The 18,539-nt window shown below is 32.4% G+C and overlaps 1 protein-coding gene across 2 annotated transcripts; it reads left to right on the forward strand.

The window, feature by feature from the left end:
* The first annotated feature begins 12 nt into the window (after positions 1–12).
* si:ch73-52f15.5 lies at positions 13–10,914 on the forward strand. Of its 2 annotated transcripts, none has more exon segments than NM_001386803.1 (4): positions 13–48; positions 1,783–1,971; positions 6,076–6,489; positions 10,315–10,914. In NM_001386803.1, coding segments are annotated over 3 exon segments (642 nt in total). In that variant the 5' UTR covers positions 13–48; positions 1,783–1,787; the 3' UTR covers positions 10,359–10,914.
* Positions 10,915–18,539: the final 7,625 nt, after the last annotated feature.

The following is an 18,539-nucleotide window of genomic DNA, read 5'->3' on the forward strand; positions in this document are numbered from 1 at the left end:
TTTTGTTTTAGTGTGATCACTGACTGGATGTGTGCTGGATTCAGTTCGGTAAGAAGCATGTTGGACGTTTTAGTTTTTTAATACTGTTAAAAGTCTTGTTTTAGAGGATAAGAGGGAACAGCTTGTTCCCATTTATTCCTGGTTTTTAAGAGTTTTTTTTGGGCTACGCTTTTTTTACGGGTCCGTTTATAGCTGGAGTTTACTTCTATGCAGTAGGTGATGTCATTTTTTTTTTTATTTCTTCATGGATTTGAAGCACTAGACTTTTATTTTTGTTTGGTGGTTTTACACTGCAGAATTGTGTAATATTGATTTTGTTTTTAAATATTAATAAACTGCACTGTGCCGTGTCAAACTACATATATTTTAAAATGCACTAAAAATCTTTTTTTTTTTTCTCAAAAGGAACAGTTTGTTGTTGTTGTTTTTTTTTAAATAAATGTATATTTTGCTCTTCAAATCTACACTACCGGTCAAAAGTTTTGGATCACTTTTCTCTTTTTTTATAGTTTTAATTAATAATTTAAATAAAATTATTCTGTTCATCAAGGCAACATTTATTAAATGTAAAAAATTGTTAAATATATATTTATTTAACATTGTATGTCGTTTCAAAAGAAATTATTACTTCAGTCGTTATTGCTTTAATTGCTATTTCTAAAGGACCATGTGACTGACGCCTGGAGTAATGAAGCTGAAAACACATCTTTAAAATAAACTGGATTAAATTATTAAATAAATTATAAACTACTTTTCAATTTTTGACCGGTAGTGTACACACACACACACATATATATATATATATATATATATATATATATATATATATATATATATATATATATATACACACACATACACATAACACTTTTTGAAACATTTGAAATCTAAATGGTAACATTAAGCTAAACATTTGTTTAAAGTCACGTTTGATCAGTTTGATGAGTTAAAGAGAGAGTTCACCCAAAAATTAAAATGTACTGTTTAATCTTCCTGAATAGGCATGGGCTGCTATAAGTTTTTGATAGTATGAAAACGGTATAAAATATCACAGTTTCACAGTATTGTGATTACTGCTTTCAAAAATACTGCTCTCAGCAACTGTTTTTCCTATTGAACACCAGTAGTTTTTAATGTGGAGGGTCCTTTTATGCTGGAGATAATTGCGCTAAAAAAACTAAATAAAATAATTGTTAAACATGTTTATGGTAAACCTTGAAAACGGTCCCATGCCTATTCCTGAAGTGGTTCCAAACCTTAACGACTTTGCTCTGTCAAACACAAAAGAGTATGACTTGAAGAAAGCTAAAAACCTGTAACCATTGACATAGGAAAAACTACTATGGATGTCAATGGTTACAGGTTTCTTTAAAATATATTAATAAGTGTGAGTATGATGACAGAAGTTTCATTTTTGGGTGAACTATCTCTGTAAGTCGTTGATTGTATAATTGATCTTATGACCAAAAAGCTTTGAATTGAAGTAGGCCTATATTAACGTTTAGTGGATATCAACCTGTATCCTGTCACATTTGCATAACCATGTTCATCAATTACCACTTGTTTAACATATCCTATCACAGATACCATGGTTAAACTACGGTTAGTGTAGAAAAACCACGCTGAATATTTGGACTTATGTCTGTTATTAGTTGTAGTATAATGGTGGTTTATTTTCGAAAGGGTAATTAAGCTTTAACGAACGGTTTACACGCATTTACATGAGGAACACAAATGCCCCCGTTTTGTATAATAATACCTCATTTATGTTGTATCCTTGAGTCAGGATGATGGAGAACAGAGTGTTAGAGCGCTCAGGAGAGATTAAAGATCCTCCACAACTCTTCACATACTATCAGGGCGACATCAACACTGCGGTGGACGAGCATTTCTTCCGCGCGCTCAACAAAGCTACCATACCGAAAGACCTCAGCATTAAAGCCAAAGACAGCAGCAGGACTCCCAGATCAGGTACGATGACGTCTTTATATCTAAACATATACATTTATAACAAAGTCTCTTGTATTTAATGGTCTTTGTTTATAATCCCCTCCTATTCGTCGTCATCATCAAGGGCTTTTCAAGACTTAAATCCACATAGCATACTCTCTAAGTGTAATCTTTTTATTTATTTGTTTATTTTTTAGTTTCAATGAAGAATTATTTAATTAAATATGAGCTAATGTGCATAAAATTCTTCTACCAAAACTAGGAAAAAGTTGTATGAATATATATATATATATATATATATATATATATATATATATATATATATATATATATATATATATATGTTCATATATATTCATATATTTTTATATTTAAGCTTGGTGACTTAAGAGTAAATGAATAAACTTTAATAATTACGGTAGTATATTTTGTCTTTTTTTACTACACCAAACTTTATTACTATAATTTTTGTATTACCACAGCAACTATCAACTTATTACTACAGCAGATTAATACAAGTTCTTTATTAAGGCATGGTAAAAATATAAAATGAATGAATAAATAAAACTGAACTATCTACTATAAATTATGATAATATAAATTAATGTGATAGATGGACATTTATGACCCAGTAGGCCTGCACACTGAAAAAGAAAACAGTATTAATTGGATTTACTACAGGTTTTTAAGGTAAGTGGTTGCAAACATTTTATATGGGCTTGTTAAATTTATCATTAAATTTATTGTTCAACTTTATTTGTTTGTTTAAATTCAGCCCACGTGAATTGTTTACAGCCACTTACCTTAAAAAAATATTAAATCCAATAAAAAATGTTAGTGCCAGAAAAAAAAATCTTATTTTGAGAAAATTGAACATAAAAAGATATAACATATATACACACAGTATATATGAACACATAAAAAAAAAAAAAAATATATATATATATATATATATATATATATATATATATATATATATATATATATATATATATATATATATATATATATATATATATTGTGTGATACAAACAAACATTGAAGAAGTTAAACTACAGTGTAAAAATATCTGTAAAATGACAGTTTTCCATATTTTTTTATTCATTGTGAGATTTTTTTTTAAAAACTTTTTTAGGCATTATGATTGCATTATGGGACCTTGATCTTTCTTCAAACAACATTTAGCCTTGAGAAGTTAAAAAAGCTTTTTTTTTTTTTTTTTTTGTATATTTTTAATAGTTTGAAGTGAAATATTGTCTGGATTGGTGTTTTATGCTGCAAAAAAACTGGTAATAAGCTGCCAGCAGTGGTGGAAAGCATACTGGAAATCATACTCAAGTAAAAGTACTAATACTTGTCCAAAAATATAGTGCAAATAGAGTAAAAGTATCTGTTGTATTACTTAAAGTTTGAGTAATAAGTAGCCATTTAAAAGTCCTCAAGAGTAGTGAGTATTTCGATGTGTACGGCTCATGCGTTTACATGTAAATTGTGCATGTGTGTGTGTAAACCTAACATTCTGTAGTGCTTTTAGTTATTGTTTAAGGCCATTTAGGTCATCATACAGTAAACATCCATCATTGTCTCATCAGTGACATACAGTGTAAATAATCTCTAAATCACTGCGTGTAAAGTTTCTTCTTAAACACTTTTAATGTTTACAAACAGTTTGCTGCATGTCTTAAAGTAGTTCATTATAATGCGATTTACTTTTTTTTATGTGCGATTTGATTGGACATGAATCACTGGACTGATTTATCTAATCTCTATACTCAGTAAATAATAAAGTAGTGATGGCAGGTTGAAGGAAAGTATAAAAATACCAATACTAAAACTGCACTCAAGGGAACGTAAAAGGACACATTTTTAACACTACTTAATAAATTACTATTTACTATTTATATAGTACTTAATAAAGTACTTCACGCCAGTACATTTTCTGTTATTTTACAAACGTGGTTCTCTATATATTATTTCTTAAACAACATCTTGTCTCAAACCACTAAAAGGTCAATGAAAGTCATTTTGTTAAACTGTAGAGTTGAATTTTCAACATTAAAATTCAATAGAACAGAGATCAGGCTCCCATGATGCAATTACAACTGTAAATAAATGGAAAACACAAAATACAGAAACTGTTAATTGGTTTGGTTTGGTTTATTTATAAAGCACAATAAAACAACAGTTTGTCACCTTAGAATTATAAGGTTCTATCTGACATTTTTATCAAAATCAAGTTATTGATATATTCTTATTAAATGACAACTTATTTACATGATGGGATGTTTTTTTTATAAGTTGTTTACATTTTAAGACTTTTTATTTAAAAAAAAAAACAAATGTTACACACATAATGTTTGCTAAATGAATTGCAAAACCTTTGAAGCTCAGTATCTCAAAATCATTCAGAACACAGATGAAACTTTATAATTCCAAAGTGACGAGTTGTTGAACATTGTGCTGTACAAACCTAAAAGTAAAAAAACAAAGAATACATTTAACATACCACACAGCTTCAACGATAAATTACAAGACACCAGATACATACAATTGGATCAATTTTCTCCCAATTTAAAAAGCTCTTTCTAGGAGGTGTAGTTTAAGTTTCCCTTTGAACAAAGAATCATTCAAAATTTTTCTAATGGACATACAGTAGGTAGCCCGTTCCACATTTTAACAGTGGTTTAAAGTAACAAATTACAAATACTCAAATTACTGTAATCGAGTAGTTTTTCTTAGAAATTGTAAATTATTAAGTAGTTTTAAAAATGTGTACTTTTATTTTGCCTTGAGTACATTTTTAGTGCTGTATCGGTACTTTTACTCCACTACTTTCCTTCAACCTGCAGTCACCACATTATTTTTTATTTTGTGTGGGGATTAGAAAAATCAGTCCTGTGATTTCCTGTCCGATCAAAAAAAATAAAGAGGTAAATGGCATCATAATGAACTACCCCAAGACATGGGCGCTTTATAATTGCAGCAAACTGTTTAGAAGCATTAAAAGTATCCTTTACACGCATTGACCCAGAGACTGTTTAGATGCATGTCACTGATGAAAAGATGACGGATGTTTACTGTATGATGATCGAAATGGTCTTAAACACCCAGCAGACACAAGACGTTAACATGATGTCAGATTGACATTGCACTTCAATGTCGTGGGAACGTTAAATTTTGTTTAGAAATAAAAATCGGTTATATGTCAGAACTCAACGCCAATGTCCAACGACCTACCTAAAATCAACCAAATATCAACGTCTAATGATGTTACAGCTTGACGCTGTGTGGATGTTACCATTATGACGTCTATCAGATGTTGGATTTTGGTTGCCATACTTAACAAATAAATCTCAGTATGTGAAGTCAATGATGTTGGTTTAAGATGGTGGCTCGACGTTGGATTTTGGTCAGTTTTTAACACAAATTAAAATGAACCAAATATCAGTGCCATGTGACGTCGTTGGATGTCAAAATAACATTGTTCTTAGACGCTGGCTAGACATTGAATTTTGGTCATCTGACCTAAATCTAACCTAATATTAACATCTTATGACATTGTGTGCCTGCTAGGCAATAACTAAATGCACTACAGAATGTTACGTTTACACACATCAACAAATTACATGTAAATCATCAGCTTTTACAGCATAATACTCACTACTCTTGAGTACTTTTGAAAGGGCTACTTTTTATTTATACTTTGAGTAATATTTAAAGCAGATACTTTTACTCTACTCATACTAAATTTTTAGGCAAGTAATGGTACTTTTACTTGAGTATGATTTTTCAGTACTCTTTCCACCACTGTATTTTAACAGATATGTTTTACAGCACAGGTGTCAAACTCCGTTCCAAAAGGGCCGCAGCTCTGCACAGTTTAGTTCCAACCCTAATTAAACACACCTGATCAAACTAATTGAGTCCTTCAGGCTTGTTTGAAACCTACAGATAAATGTGTTGGAGCAGGGTTGGATCTAAACTGTGCAAGGCTTCGGCCCTCCAGGGATTGATATTGACACCCCTGTTTTATAGTGTAACAACACTTCAAATTGCATTTTGGATGTTTGATTGCTATTAGACTGAAAAAATGCTGAACATGTGCTTTTATATTTATAATCCCAGATATCCCCTCATCATCATCATCACCATGGGCAATGTCATGGTCTAAACCCAGCACACACTCTTCCTCAAAACTGACCCCCCTCACCTCCATGGAAACTCCATCTCCATCTCAGGGAGTTATCGTGAACCCCTCGGGACTTTCATCATCGTCGTCCTCTTCATCATCTTCATCTTCATCACTGTGGCCCTGTGCACCCAGACAGAGCTCATCAGCTTTTGAACTGCCTCAGATCCTCTACCAGCAGCCGGCGAGCGGCGAGAGCAGCGCCAGCTCTTACCTCAATCTCCTGCAGATGGAGCGGCCCGCGGGGGGCATCATGATCTCGCCCTTCTCCAAATCAGACACCAGACCTGAATGGAACTCCGGGGCGGCATTTAAAGATGTGTCTGGAAGCAGAATCAGCCTCGATTCAGGTATTGCAGCTTATGGGGTTGATGTTCGTTTGTTTTGCCACAATCAACTGGTTTTCACTAAAGGCTAATGGGGTAAAAATAACCTAATATATTGCCACTGTTACATACACTGTTTTTTGCCCAGTTGAGTGATTACATTAATAATTGCAAAAATGTTTTAACACACAAAATATTGTTTTAATATTCAAATAAGGTTTTAATTCAATATATGATAATTTGCATAAGCATCTAATACAAAATTTAACATTGGAAGTCAGGTTCAAAATTGTATTTGTTTTACATTAAGGTCAAAGGTTAAATATCTCTTCTAATAACCTGTTTTAGCAAGAAATATAAATATATTTTCACATTTTTTTGTGCCATTAGACTTTGTGTAATCAAGAAAATTGTGTAAGAATACAGATATATTGAAATAAATAAGAAATCTGCAGACAAAAATTAATAATGAGCGATAAAAGAAACACAAGTGCATTATGAATTATTATATTATTATTATTATTATTATCTTCTGTACACTTTATATCTGTTTTCAAACAAAAAAAAGGAAAACTAAGAAAACAGACTTGCTCACAAAAAAAAAAAAAAAAGACAATTAGGTTTAATTTTAGTTTTTTTATTTAGGGTAGGAAAATGGATAATCAATGATTAAAGTAGGAGGAAATAAAATAAAAATAAATGGTATCTTTTGTTATAGGCCCAGGGCACGATGTGTTCTTATTCTGGTCCTGCTAACAACTATTTTAAAAAAAACTAAATAATAATAAAAAAAAACACTAAGTAAACAGTATTAATTATCATTATTATTAGCCTATAATTATTATTATTGTTCTTATTATTATTCATTTATTTTCTTTTGGCCAGCAGAGAAATTAAAATGGTGTCAAAAAAAGTGCCCAACTGAGTCTGGTTTCTCTCAAGTTTTTTTTTCGTCACTCGCCTATCGGTGAACTTTTTTTTCCCCTCTCCGCTGTCGCCTCTAGCTTGCATGGTTTGGGGTCTGTAGAGCTACCCATCGATGAATTTGCTCTTTAGTGTTTGGACTCTCAGTAATGATTTTAAAGCACACTGAACTGAGCTAAACTGAACTGAACTTAAACACTAAAAACTAAAACTACACTGTTCTAGTTTACTATGACCATTTATGTGAAGCTGCTTTGACACAATCTACATTGTAAAAGCGCTATACAAATAAAGCGGATTTGAATTGAACTTTTAGGCTTAGTCCTTTTATATTATTATTATTATTGTTGTTGTTGTTGTTGTTGTTGTTGTTGTTGTTGTTGTTGTTGTTGTTGTTGTTGTTGCTGTTGTTGTTATATAGACCTAGCTCTGAAGCAATTATGCAAACCATGTTCTGCTCTAAAATGATTAGCTTTGCTCGGCATCAGGTGGACAGCAGCAAGGTGTTTGGCATCAAACTATGACCTTATTTCAAAGACAAATGTGAAATAATACAGTTAATTAACGTTTTTATTTATTGTATGCATATGCAATGAATGCAAGCCTACTTACTGATCAAATTATAGAATATGTAAATAAAAATATATAATTCAATAATAATAATTTAAAGCCTCTGTGCTGATTTGCAGAGGACTATTTTTTTTGAAGGCGACGTCGCAAGCTCAGGTTTGGTTGACCAATCAGAGGAAAAGGGATGTTTGAGCACCGTCTACATGTGGATAATAAATTTTAAAGTCGTTTATTCCCTTTTACTACCCGAAATCAAAAAATGAAAATCAAGACAAAATCTCTTCTTTTTTTTTTTGTGAGCCAAATGTCCCCGAAAAATGTCAGTTTCCTTAGTTTTCCTTATTTGGTTTGAAGACGGACATGGAACGCACAGAAGATACCCTGGTTATAAAGGATGACTTATTTCTCTTAGACTGAAAAAAACCTTGAAGAAACTTTTAAAAATCCATCAAGTGCAAAATTTCATCACCAAAGAAACACAAAAAAGCAAATAGAGACTGCAGCTGTATTACAGTAATATTCATTTCGAAGTCCTCTAAAGATATTTAGATTTAGTTTGAGACTTTTGTTGTGAAATGGAAGACATGTTTTGGGCTATTCCTAAATGTCTATTAGTCATCTTATTACACAGACAGCTCAAATTTAGCCTTGTTTAATGAAGCCGTCTATGTTTAGACGTCTATTAGACATTTATTAGACTTCTTTTAAAAACAAAAAATGCTTGCTGGGGAGTTTGTTAATCAATTTTATGTACTTTTACTGAATGCATCTGTTTACATTAATTCAATATCTTCAATTCCCACGATGCTTTACAGAAAATTTCACTAATTCACTAATGCAAAGTGCAACAAAAATCTCTTTACTTTAACCCACTGCCGCTTAACACTTCAAATATACATTTAGCAATTAACTTAAAATAAATTGCTTCTGCAGATACAGCCAACAACTATAAATAAATAGTTTTTTATTTCTTAGATGTTTTTATTTATATTTTCCTTCAAATAGCTGAGTTGTAGTTATTTAACACAGTGTTTCTCAACCACATTCCTGGAGGACCACCAACACTGCATGTTTCGTTTCAGGTCTTTCAGTCAAGTGTGTTTGGTTAAGGAGAAACGGAAAATTTGCAGAGCTGGTGGTCCTTCAGGAACATGGTTGAGAAACACTGATTTAACACACACTGATTTCCATCTACTAAGTTGTTTCAAATCAAAGTTTCTACTGTTGTGATTCTTGTTATAGCTGATTGGTTTGGTTTAAGACCTATAATTATAGGAAGACGATTTCCTCCACGTGAGGAAAAAATATGACTTAGCAAGTCCAAATTATGAGATAAATGACAAAGGTTAAATTTCTCTTCTAATAACTCATTTTAGGCAAAAAAAAAAAAAAAAAAAAAAAATATATATATATATATATATATATATATATATATATATATATATATATATATATATATATATATATTATATAAATATATATTCACTTTTTTTGTGCAATTAGATGCTGTGTAATCAAGCAAATTGTGTAGGAATATAGACATGTTGAAATAAATAAGAAAGTTTTACATTTCTTAGATGTTTTTATTTTTATTCAAATTGCTGCATTGTGGTTCTTTCCCTCATTAAAGTACACTGACTTCCATCTATCTCGAATCAAATTTTGTACTCTTTTTAAGTAATAATTTTGTAAGTTACAAAATTTTTAATTTAAAATGATGACTTACCAAGTCAAAATATGACATAAATCTAAATTATGAGTTCAAAAGACATGACATGTTTTTATGTACTGGGGATTTTTTATCCTTCGGGGGCTTTATATTATAATAAACCTCATTAAAGTGACTTTTAAGTGATAAAAAAGTGAAATAGTAAAGTGAAATAAATCCATACCTTCTATATATAAATGAGGTCTTTTTAAAAATCCCTATGGGGAAAATGAATGGGAAAAATACTTCAAATACTATGTGATGTTTGACCATAAGATTGAAGTATTCTATACACTGTTAACAATTTCCTGTAGAATAACTAACTGTAAATCTAATACAGCACCAATACTGTATTTGCATTCACAGCACCATATATCTCGCTGCATATGTATTTACAGTATTGTATATTGTTATTGTAAAATATACAGTAATTTTCAAAATGCATCTTTAACGTACTAAATAACTGTCCTACAGTAAAATATTGTTCATTTTACTCTTAAATACTGTGTAATTTACACAAATCGTTAACAGAGTAGCACATTAAATAAATCTCATTAGGCTGCATTATATTAGCTCTATTATAGGTGTGTTATATTTATATTCAATGTTTATAGATTATTTACTTGCAATTGTCTTGTGTTTTCCAGGTTTGCCTGTCTCAGAAATCAATAAGGATTTGTACTGGTATTGAAGAAGTGATCTCTGGCTCTGATGATACATAATAATACATATTCAGCAGCACAAGACTGGCCTGTTTACATGATTATGTAAGAAGTCTGTTTTTGGCCATCTGTGACTCAAACATTTTATTCACAGTGTCAGACATTCCTCTGAAATGAGCACCATTTAATCGCTTCTTTCAGCTGTGAATGTGTGAATAAGCTTGTATTGATAATACATAAACAAGAAAACCTGATTGGAAATGATGCACTTCTCTTAGATATCTAATCGCTGAGTTAGGAAGTAAATTCTATTTATATGATTTGCAGTACGATATTGTTTATCAGACTTTCTTTTGTAAGTATTCTGCGTTTTGAAAGTTGTATTCTACTATTCGTAATGCAAAAGCTATATTGAATATAGGAACTGAAGGGAAACTTTCTCCTCGAACACTTCCTCATTCATTACCTTGAGGCATAAAATAACTTTAAAACCCCATTTTCAAGTATGTTGACTCTTGAAATGAGACGGAGTGGTAGAAGTCAACTGACAAAAACAAAGCAAAAATAAATTTCTCTGAAACTGTACAAGTGGTACTGAAGTTCCTCGTCTCTACAAACCTATTTTCCTCATAGCAGTGATGTATTTCTCTGTCACAATCCCTCGCTTTTGATAGATGATTATGACAAAACAGCTCTGAACAATTGTGATGAATATACACAATTATTTTCAGCAATTGTATAGAGTCTGCTTTCAGTTTCAGACATGTGACTGTTTTATCAACAAATCCTGACTGACTTCCATCTACTAATTTATTTCAAATCAAATTTTGTGCTCTTTTTAAGTAATAATTTTGTAAATTACAAAATACAAAATTCAAAATGATGACTTACCAAGTCAAAATATGACAAATCTAAATTATGAGTTAAAAAGACATGACATGTTTTATGTACAGGGGAGTTTTTATCCTTTGTTGGCTTTATGTTATATTAAACCTGATTAAAGTGACTTTTAAGTGATGACAAAGTTAAATAAATCCACATAAATCCACATTGCACCATGTTACACACACAGATCCATTTTGTAATTTAATTTTCAGCAATTATTAATAATTTTTTTTCTATATATTGCTATTTTAGTAAATCTAAATTACCAGACAAATGTTTGGAGACATTAAGATTGATTATAGATTTTAAGGGTGCTTTCACACCTACACTTTTGTTTCGGAACGTATCTCGTTTGCCCAGTTAGCGCGGTTCGATTGACATATGTGAACAGGGCAATCGCGCTCTGTTCCGCGCCAAAGTAATCGCTCCGAGATCGCTTGAATGAGGTGGTCTCGGCTCGATTGAAACAAACCCTGGAGCGGTTCGATTGCAGTGAGAAAGCGATCCGATCCGAGCGCGGTTATATTACAGTGTTTTATGGATATGTAATAGGCATACGGCTATTTGAAGAGAGAATTATGAGCAGGGCGGGAAGTTTCGCGAGTCTCCGGATGCCCGCAAACGAGTGATGATCTCCCGGTAATCTCACGTCTCCCTCCCGGTCCTCAAATAGGCATCGCACCCTTCTCAACTCTCCCCACCGCGTCTCTCCTCAGACACGTCGCGCCCGCACCCTGTTAATCACCACCAAACCACCACCTCTCCTGACAGCTTACAGCGGGACGCTGCAAAATAAACCCTGACACTCTGACTAATGTGAGGAGAGATTACTCGCACGTGACTTGTTTTAGCTCTTTTGGTCCGATTAGAAACTTTGCAGTGTGAAAGCGAACCGCTCCAAGAGCAAAGAGCAACAATGTAACATTTGTAATCTCTGTTTCGGAACAACTAAATCGATTCACAGGTGTGAAAGCACCCTAAGAGCAGTTTTACGATGATGCATTTATTTGTTTAAAAGGTTTTAGTCTGCCGATATGGTGACACACAGGTGTTTATAGCTCTCTCTTTTGAAAAAAAGCACAACGTCATTTGAATTTAAAGCGACAAATCCTGAATTAAAAAACTTGACGAAATTGGGATCACAACCTGAAAGAGGGGGGTTTAAAGAGGTATAAAAATTTATTTGTGGGGTATTTCAAGCTGAAACCTCACATACACACTCTAGACATTCATTTATTTTATTTTCGGCTTAGTCCCTTTATTACTTATGCTTTACGCAGCTCATGCCCTTCCAGTTGCAACCCATCTCAGGGAAACATTCACTCTCACTCATTCACACTCATATAACTCAGACAATTTAGCCTACCCAATTCAACTGTAGCGCATGTTTTTGGACTGTGGGGGAAACCGGAGCACCCGGAGGAAACCCACGCGAATGCAGGGAGAACATGCAAACTCCACACAGAAACGCCAACTGATCCAGCCGAGGCTCGAACCTTCTTGCTGTGAGGCGACAGCACTACCTACTGCCCCACCGCGTCACCTACTTTAGAGATTTCAGAGAATTAATTTACATCTTGTAAAAAAGGAGCATAATAGGTCCCTTATTAAACAAATTGTGAAAAATTATTTCAGTTTAATATAATATAATGTTATATGTCCGAATTTATTATTGTAATTTAAAGCATCCGTGTTTTACAATCCTTTAGAAATTATTATATGTTGATTTGCTGCTCATCAAATATTTCTGAATATCGAATAAACTAGTTATTTTTCTTAATGTTGCATTTTAAAAAATAGATATGTTTTGTTAAAAAATATTTTAATCAAGGACACATTCAATTGAAAAAGAGTAAAGACATTTATAATGTTACACAATATTTATGTTCATAAAATACTCATAAATGCATGAGTTTTCCCCAAATTACAAATCAGAAAATATAATAATGATAATAATAATTGATTATATCTCTGAAGGATCAAGGGACACTAAAAATCAGATAAATGATACTAAAAACTCTGCCTGAAACTTAAATCGCAGGAATAAAATACAATAAATAATGCATTACATAAAAAACATTTATTTTAAAATCTAATAATATTTTACAATATTGCAGGTTATATTTAAATCAAATATATGCAGCCAAGTAGAGAAAAACATTCAAATGTAATTAAAATTCCAATATCATCAAAATATTAGGCATAACCTGTCTTTTCATATTGGGATTATCTTTTTTTATTATATATACATATAATTACTTTAGAATATACATATTATCTAATATATAATACATTCATTATATAGCTCAGGATATAGGAGCCCACCCCTCACAAATCTCTCATTTAAATAAATATTTTCTGGAGCTAATCTAACAAAATAACTTACAAAAATGATCCATAAATTAGTAGCGCAAATTTATATATTAGAGAAAAATATAAAATAAAAATCTTGAAAAGAGTAAAAATCAAGAGAAGCAAAAAAATCCATGAAAATTTTGTAGTTTGTATCTTTTTGCAATATTTTGCATGAATTTAAATCTTTCTATTTCTAAAGATGTTCAGTGAATAAAATAATATTTTAACAAGTATATCTGTTAAATAAATCTGTTCAAATGTTCAAAATAAAATAAACCATCTTCACAAAGAAATGGTTATAAAATATTCATTTTTAAAAGGATGGTGTCATCATTTATGCTGAGCACTGCGTGTTTTCATTTTACCCCCTTGTTACAGCAAAAATAAATAAATAAATAAAAAATGGAAAAAAGTCATCTCCCATTCAAAGCCTGAATTTCTTTTTATGTATAAATGTCTTCAAGGATAAAGACTCTGTAACGTCCCCACTCATCTTTGCCAGCTAACGTGCCGCTGTTCAGAAGTGGATGACAAATATCTTAACTCTCCTCCATTCATAAACAAACGTACACCCGTGCGCAGGCGTCCTCCTACATGCAGGACCAACGGGCTGCTCTGTGGCTTATGAACATAGACATGAGGATGATTTTCACGCTCATGTATATACTCCCACATATCAGCAAAACAGCTATTAATGCTAATGACACCTTGGAAGAGTCTTCAGGAGATGAGTGTCATGTTCATTTGCATGCTTATAAGCCTTATAGGAGAATAACATTAAAAAGTATTCATTTATCTTTGGTCAGTGCAATAATGGTGAACATATTAGATACGACCAGGCAGTTTGAGGAAAGAATTTTTTGTTAATAACTATAAACGAAAATAAATGTATTTAAAACCTGTATTTGATGTATTTACATATCATTTAATATGAATCTAACAACTAGAATAATTAGTGTTTTTCAAGTTAAAACTTTTGCTATTTTATTTAAGTTGTTGCTTTTTATTAAAAAGCTTTTAATTATTACATTGAATAGGCTGTAAGAGTATATACTCTATAGACAAATAGACTGTAAGAGTATCTACTCTAGACAAATAGGCTGTAAGAGTATATACTCTATAGACAAATAGGCTGTAAGAGTATCTACTCTAAACAAATAGGCTGTAAGAGTATATACTCTATAGACAAATAGGCTGTAAGAGTATATACTCTAAAGACAAATAGGCTGTAGGAGTATATACTCTAGACAAATAGGCTGTAAGAGTATATACTCTATATACAAATAGACTGTAAGAGTATATACTCTACAGACAAATAGACTGTAAGAGTATCTACTCTAGACAAATAGGCTGTAAGAGTATATACTCTATAGACAAATAGGCTGTAAGAGTATATACTCTATAGACAAGTAAGAGTATATACTCTATAGACAAATAGGCTGTAAGAGTATCTACTCTAGACAAATAGGCTGTAAGAGTATATACTCTATAGACAAATAGGCTGTAAGAGTATCTACTCTAGACAAATAGGCTGTAAGAGTATATACTCTATAGACAAATAGGCTGTAAGAGTATATACTCTATAGACAAATAGGCTGTAAGAGTATATACTTTATAGACAAATAGGCTGTAAGAGCATATACTCTATAGACAAATAGGCTGTAAGAGTATATACTCTATAGACAAATAGGCTGTAAGAGTATATACTCTATAGACAAATAGGCTGTAAGAGTATATACTCTATAGACAAATAGACTGTAAGAGCATATACTCTATAGACAAATAGGCTGTAAGAACATATACTCTATAGACAAATAGGCTGTAAGAGTATATACTCTATAGACAAATAGACTGTAAGAGCATATACTCTATAGACAAATAGGCTGTAAGAGTATATACTCTATAGACAAATAGGCTGTAAGAGTATATACTCTATAGACAAATAGACTGTAAGAGTATATACTCTATAGACAAATAGACTGTAAGAGTATCTACTCTAGACAAATAGGCTGTAAGAGTATATACTCTATAGACAAATAGGCTGTAAGAGTATATACTCTATAGACCAGGGGTCTCAAACTCTTATATATATCATAGGTAGATACAGACTGGTACAGACTGATGTGACTGGAGTGGGGTGGGGGTGTTTTATTTATACATATATACGCCTTTTTTTAGGTGAGGGAATGGAAGTTTTGAGTGAGTTCCCCCACTTTTTTCCCTAGGACTTCAATAAGTCAAAGTACAGGTCTAGACTTAATGATGATCATCTTCAAGCCATACTGAGGGTCTCAACTGCTTCCGCTCTAAAGCCAAATGTGGTTCAGATTTGTGAGAAGAAGCGCTGTCAAGTCTCTGGCAGCAAGAAGTAAGCAAAAGATGCCATGTTCAGAAGAACTGTTCATAATCTTCACTAAATGTTCTATTAATGTTCAGGACACTTCATGTTCAGAAGAAATAATTAAAACTGTTAATAATGACATTTGAGGACTTTTTTTTGTGAAATCCCTTATGCGGCCCAGCCTCACCCAGACTTTGCCTCCTGCGGCCCCCAGGTAAATTGAGTTTGAGACCCCTGCTATAGACAAATAGACTGTAAGAGTATCTACTCTAGACAAATAGGCTGTAAGAGTATATACTCTATAGACAAATAGGCTGTAAGAGTATATACTCTATAGACAAATAGGCTGTAAGAGTATATACTCTATAGTCAAATAGGCTGTAGCAGTATATACTCTAGACAAATAGGCTGTAAGAGTATATACTCTATAGACAAATAGGCTGTAAGAGTATATACTCTATAGTCAAATAGGCTGTAGCAGTATATACTCTAGACAAATAGGCTGTAAGAGTATATACTCTATAGACAAATAGGCTGTAGGAGTATATACTCTATAGACAAATAGGCTGTAAGAGTATACTCTAAACAAATAGGCTGTAAGAGTATATACTCTAGACAAATAGACTGTAATAGTATATACTCTATAGACAAATAGGCTGTAGGAGTATATACTCTATAGACAAATAGGCTGTCGGAGTATATACTCTAGACAAATAGGCTGTCGGAGTATATACTCTATAGACAAATAGGCTGTAAGAGTATCTACTCTAGACAAATAGGCTGTAAGAGTATATACTCTATAGACAAATACGCTGTAAGAGTATCTACTCTAGACAAATAGGCTGTAAGAGTATATACTCTATAGACAAATAGGCTGTAAGAGTATATACTCTATAGACAAATAGGCTGTAAGAGTATATACTTTATAGACAAATAGGCTGTAAGAGCATATACTCTATAGACAAATAGGCTGTAAGAGTATATACTCTATAGACAAATAGGCTGTAAGAGTATATACTCTATAGACAAATAGGCTGTAAGAGTATATACTCTATAGACAAATAGACTGTAAGAGCATATACTCTATAGACAAATAGGCTGTAAGAACATATACTCTATAGACAAATAGGCTGTAAGAGTATATACTCTATAGACAAATAGACTGTAAGAGTATATACTCTATAGACAAATAGACTGTAAGAGTATCTACTCTAGACAAATAGGCTGTAAGAGTATATACTCTATAGACAAATAGGCTGTAAGAGTATATACTCTATAGACCAGGGGTCTCAAACTCTTATATATATCATAGGTAGATACAGACTGGTACAGACTGATGTGACTGGAGTGGGGTGGGGGTGTTTTATTTATACATATATACGCCTTTTTTTAGGTGAGGGAATGGAAGTTTTGAGTGAGTTCCCCCACTTTTTTCCCTAGGACTTCAATAAGTCAAAGTACAGGTCTAGACTTAATGATGATCATCTTCAAGCCATACTGAGGGTCTCAACTGCTTCCGCTCTAAAGCCAAATGTGGTTCAGATTTGTGAGAAGAAGCGCTGTCAAGTCTCTGGCAGCAAGAAGTAAGCAAAAGATGCCATGTTCAGAAGAACTGTTCATAATCTTCACTAAATGTTCTATTAATGTTCAGGACACTTCATGTTCAGAAGAAATAATTAAAACTGTTAATAATGACATTTGAGGACTTTTTTTTGTGAAATCCCTTATGCGGCCCAGCCTCACCCAGACTTTGCCTCCTGCGGCCCCCAGGTAAATTGAGTTTGAGACCCCTGCTATAGACAAATAGACTGTAAGAGTATCTACTCTAGACAAATAGGCTGTAAGAGTATATACTCTATAGACAAATAGGCTGTAAGAGTATATACTCTATAGACAAATAGGCTGTAAGAGTATATACTCTATAGACAAATAGGCTGTAAGAGTATATACTCTATAGTCAAATAGGCTGTAGCAGTATATACTCTAGACAAATAGGCTGTAAGAGTATATACTCTATAGACAAATAGGCTGTAGGAGTATATACTCTATAGACAAATAGGCTGTAAGAGTATACTCTAAACAAATAGGCTGTAAGAGTATATACTCTAGACAAATAGACTGTAATAGTATATACTCTATAGACAAATAGGCTGTAGGAGTATATACTCTATAGACAAATAGGCTGTCGGAGTATATACTCTAGACAAATAGGCTGTCGGAGTATATACTCTATAGACAAATAGGCTGTAGGAGTATATACTCTATAGACAAATAGGCTATAAGAGGTTGTTTAATGGAAGCTTTATATACAGCAGCGTATACTACGGCAGGTTGTCACAATGTAAATATAAAAAAGCATAAAAATGCTGCATTCCTCGGCAGGAAGTTTTTATTTTATTTATTTGATGGTGCAAATGAGGTTTGCACAAAAAAAGTGTTCCTTTTTTGTGGTCTACTTTCGCAAAATAAAATATATGTATTCCAATTAAAGATGGCATCAAGGCACGTCCAGATCTGTCCAATTCTACTTAATTTTCTTTCTTCGGATGTTCCTTCTGATCAGATTTTGCAGTATGTTTCCTTTGCTCCCTTTGATATCCCACAATGCCTTCAATTTATGACACTTGAG

The sequence above is a fragment of the Danio rerio genome, chromosome 10, assembly GCF_049306965.1.
Source record: "Danio rerio strain Tuebingen ecotype United States chromosome 10, GRCz12tu, whole genome shotgun sequence".
NCBI lineage: Eukaryota > Metazoa > Chordata > Actinopteri > Cypriniformes > Danionidae > Danio > Danio rerio.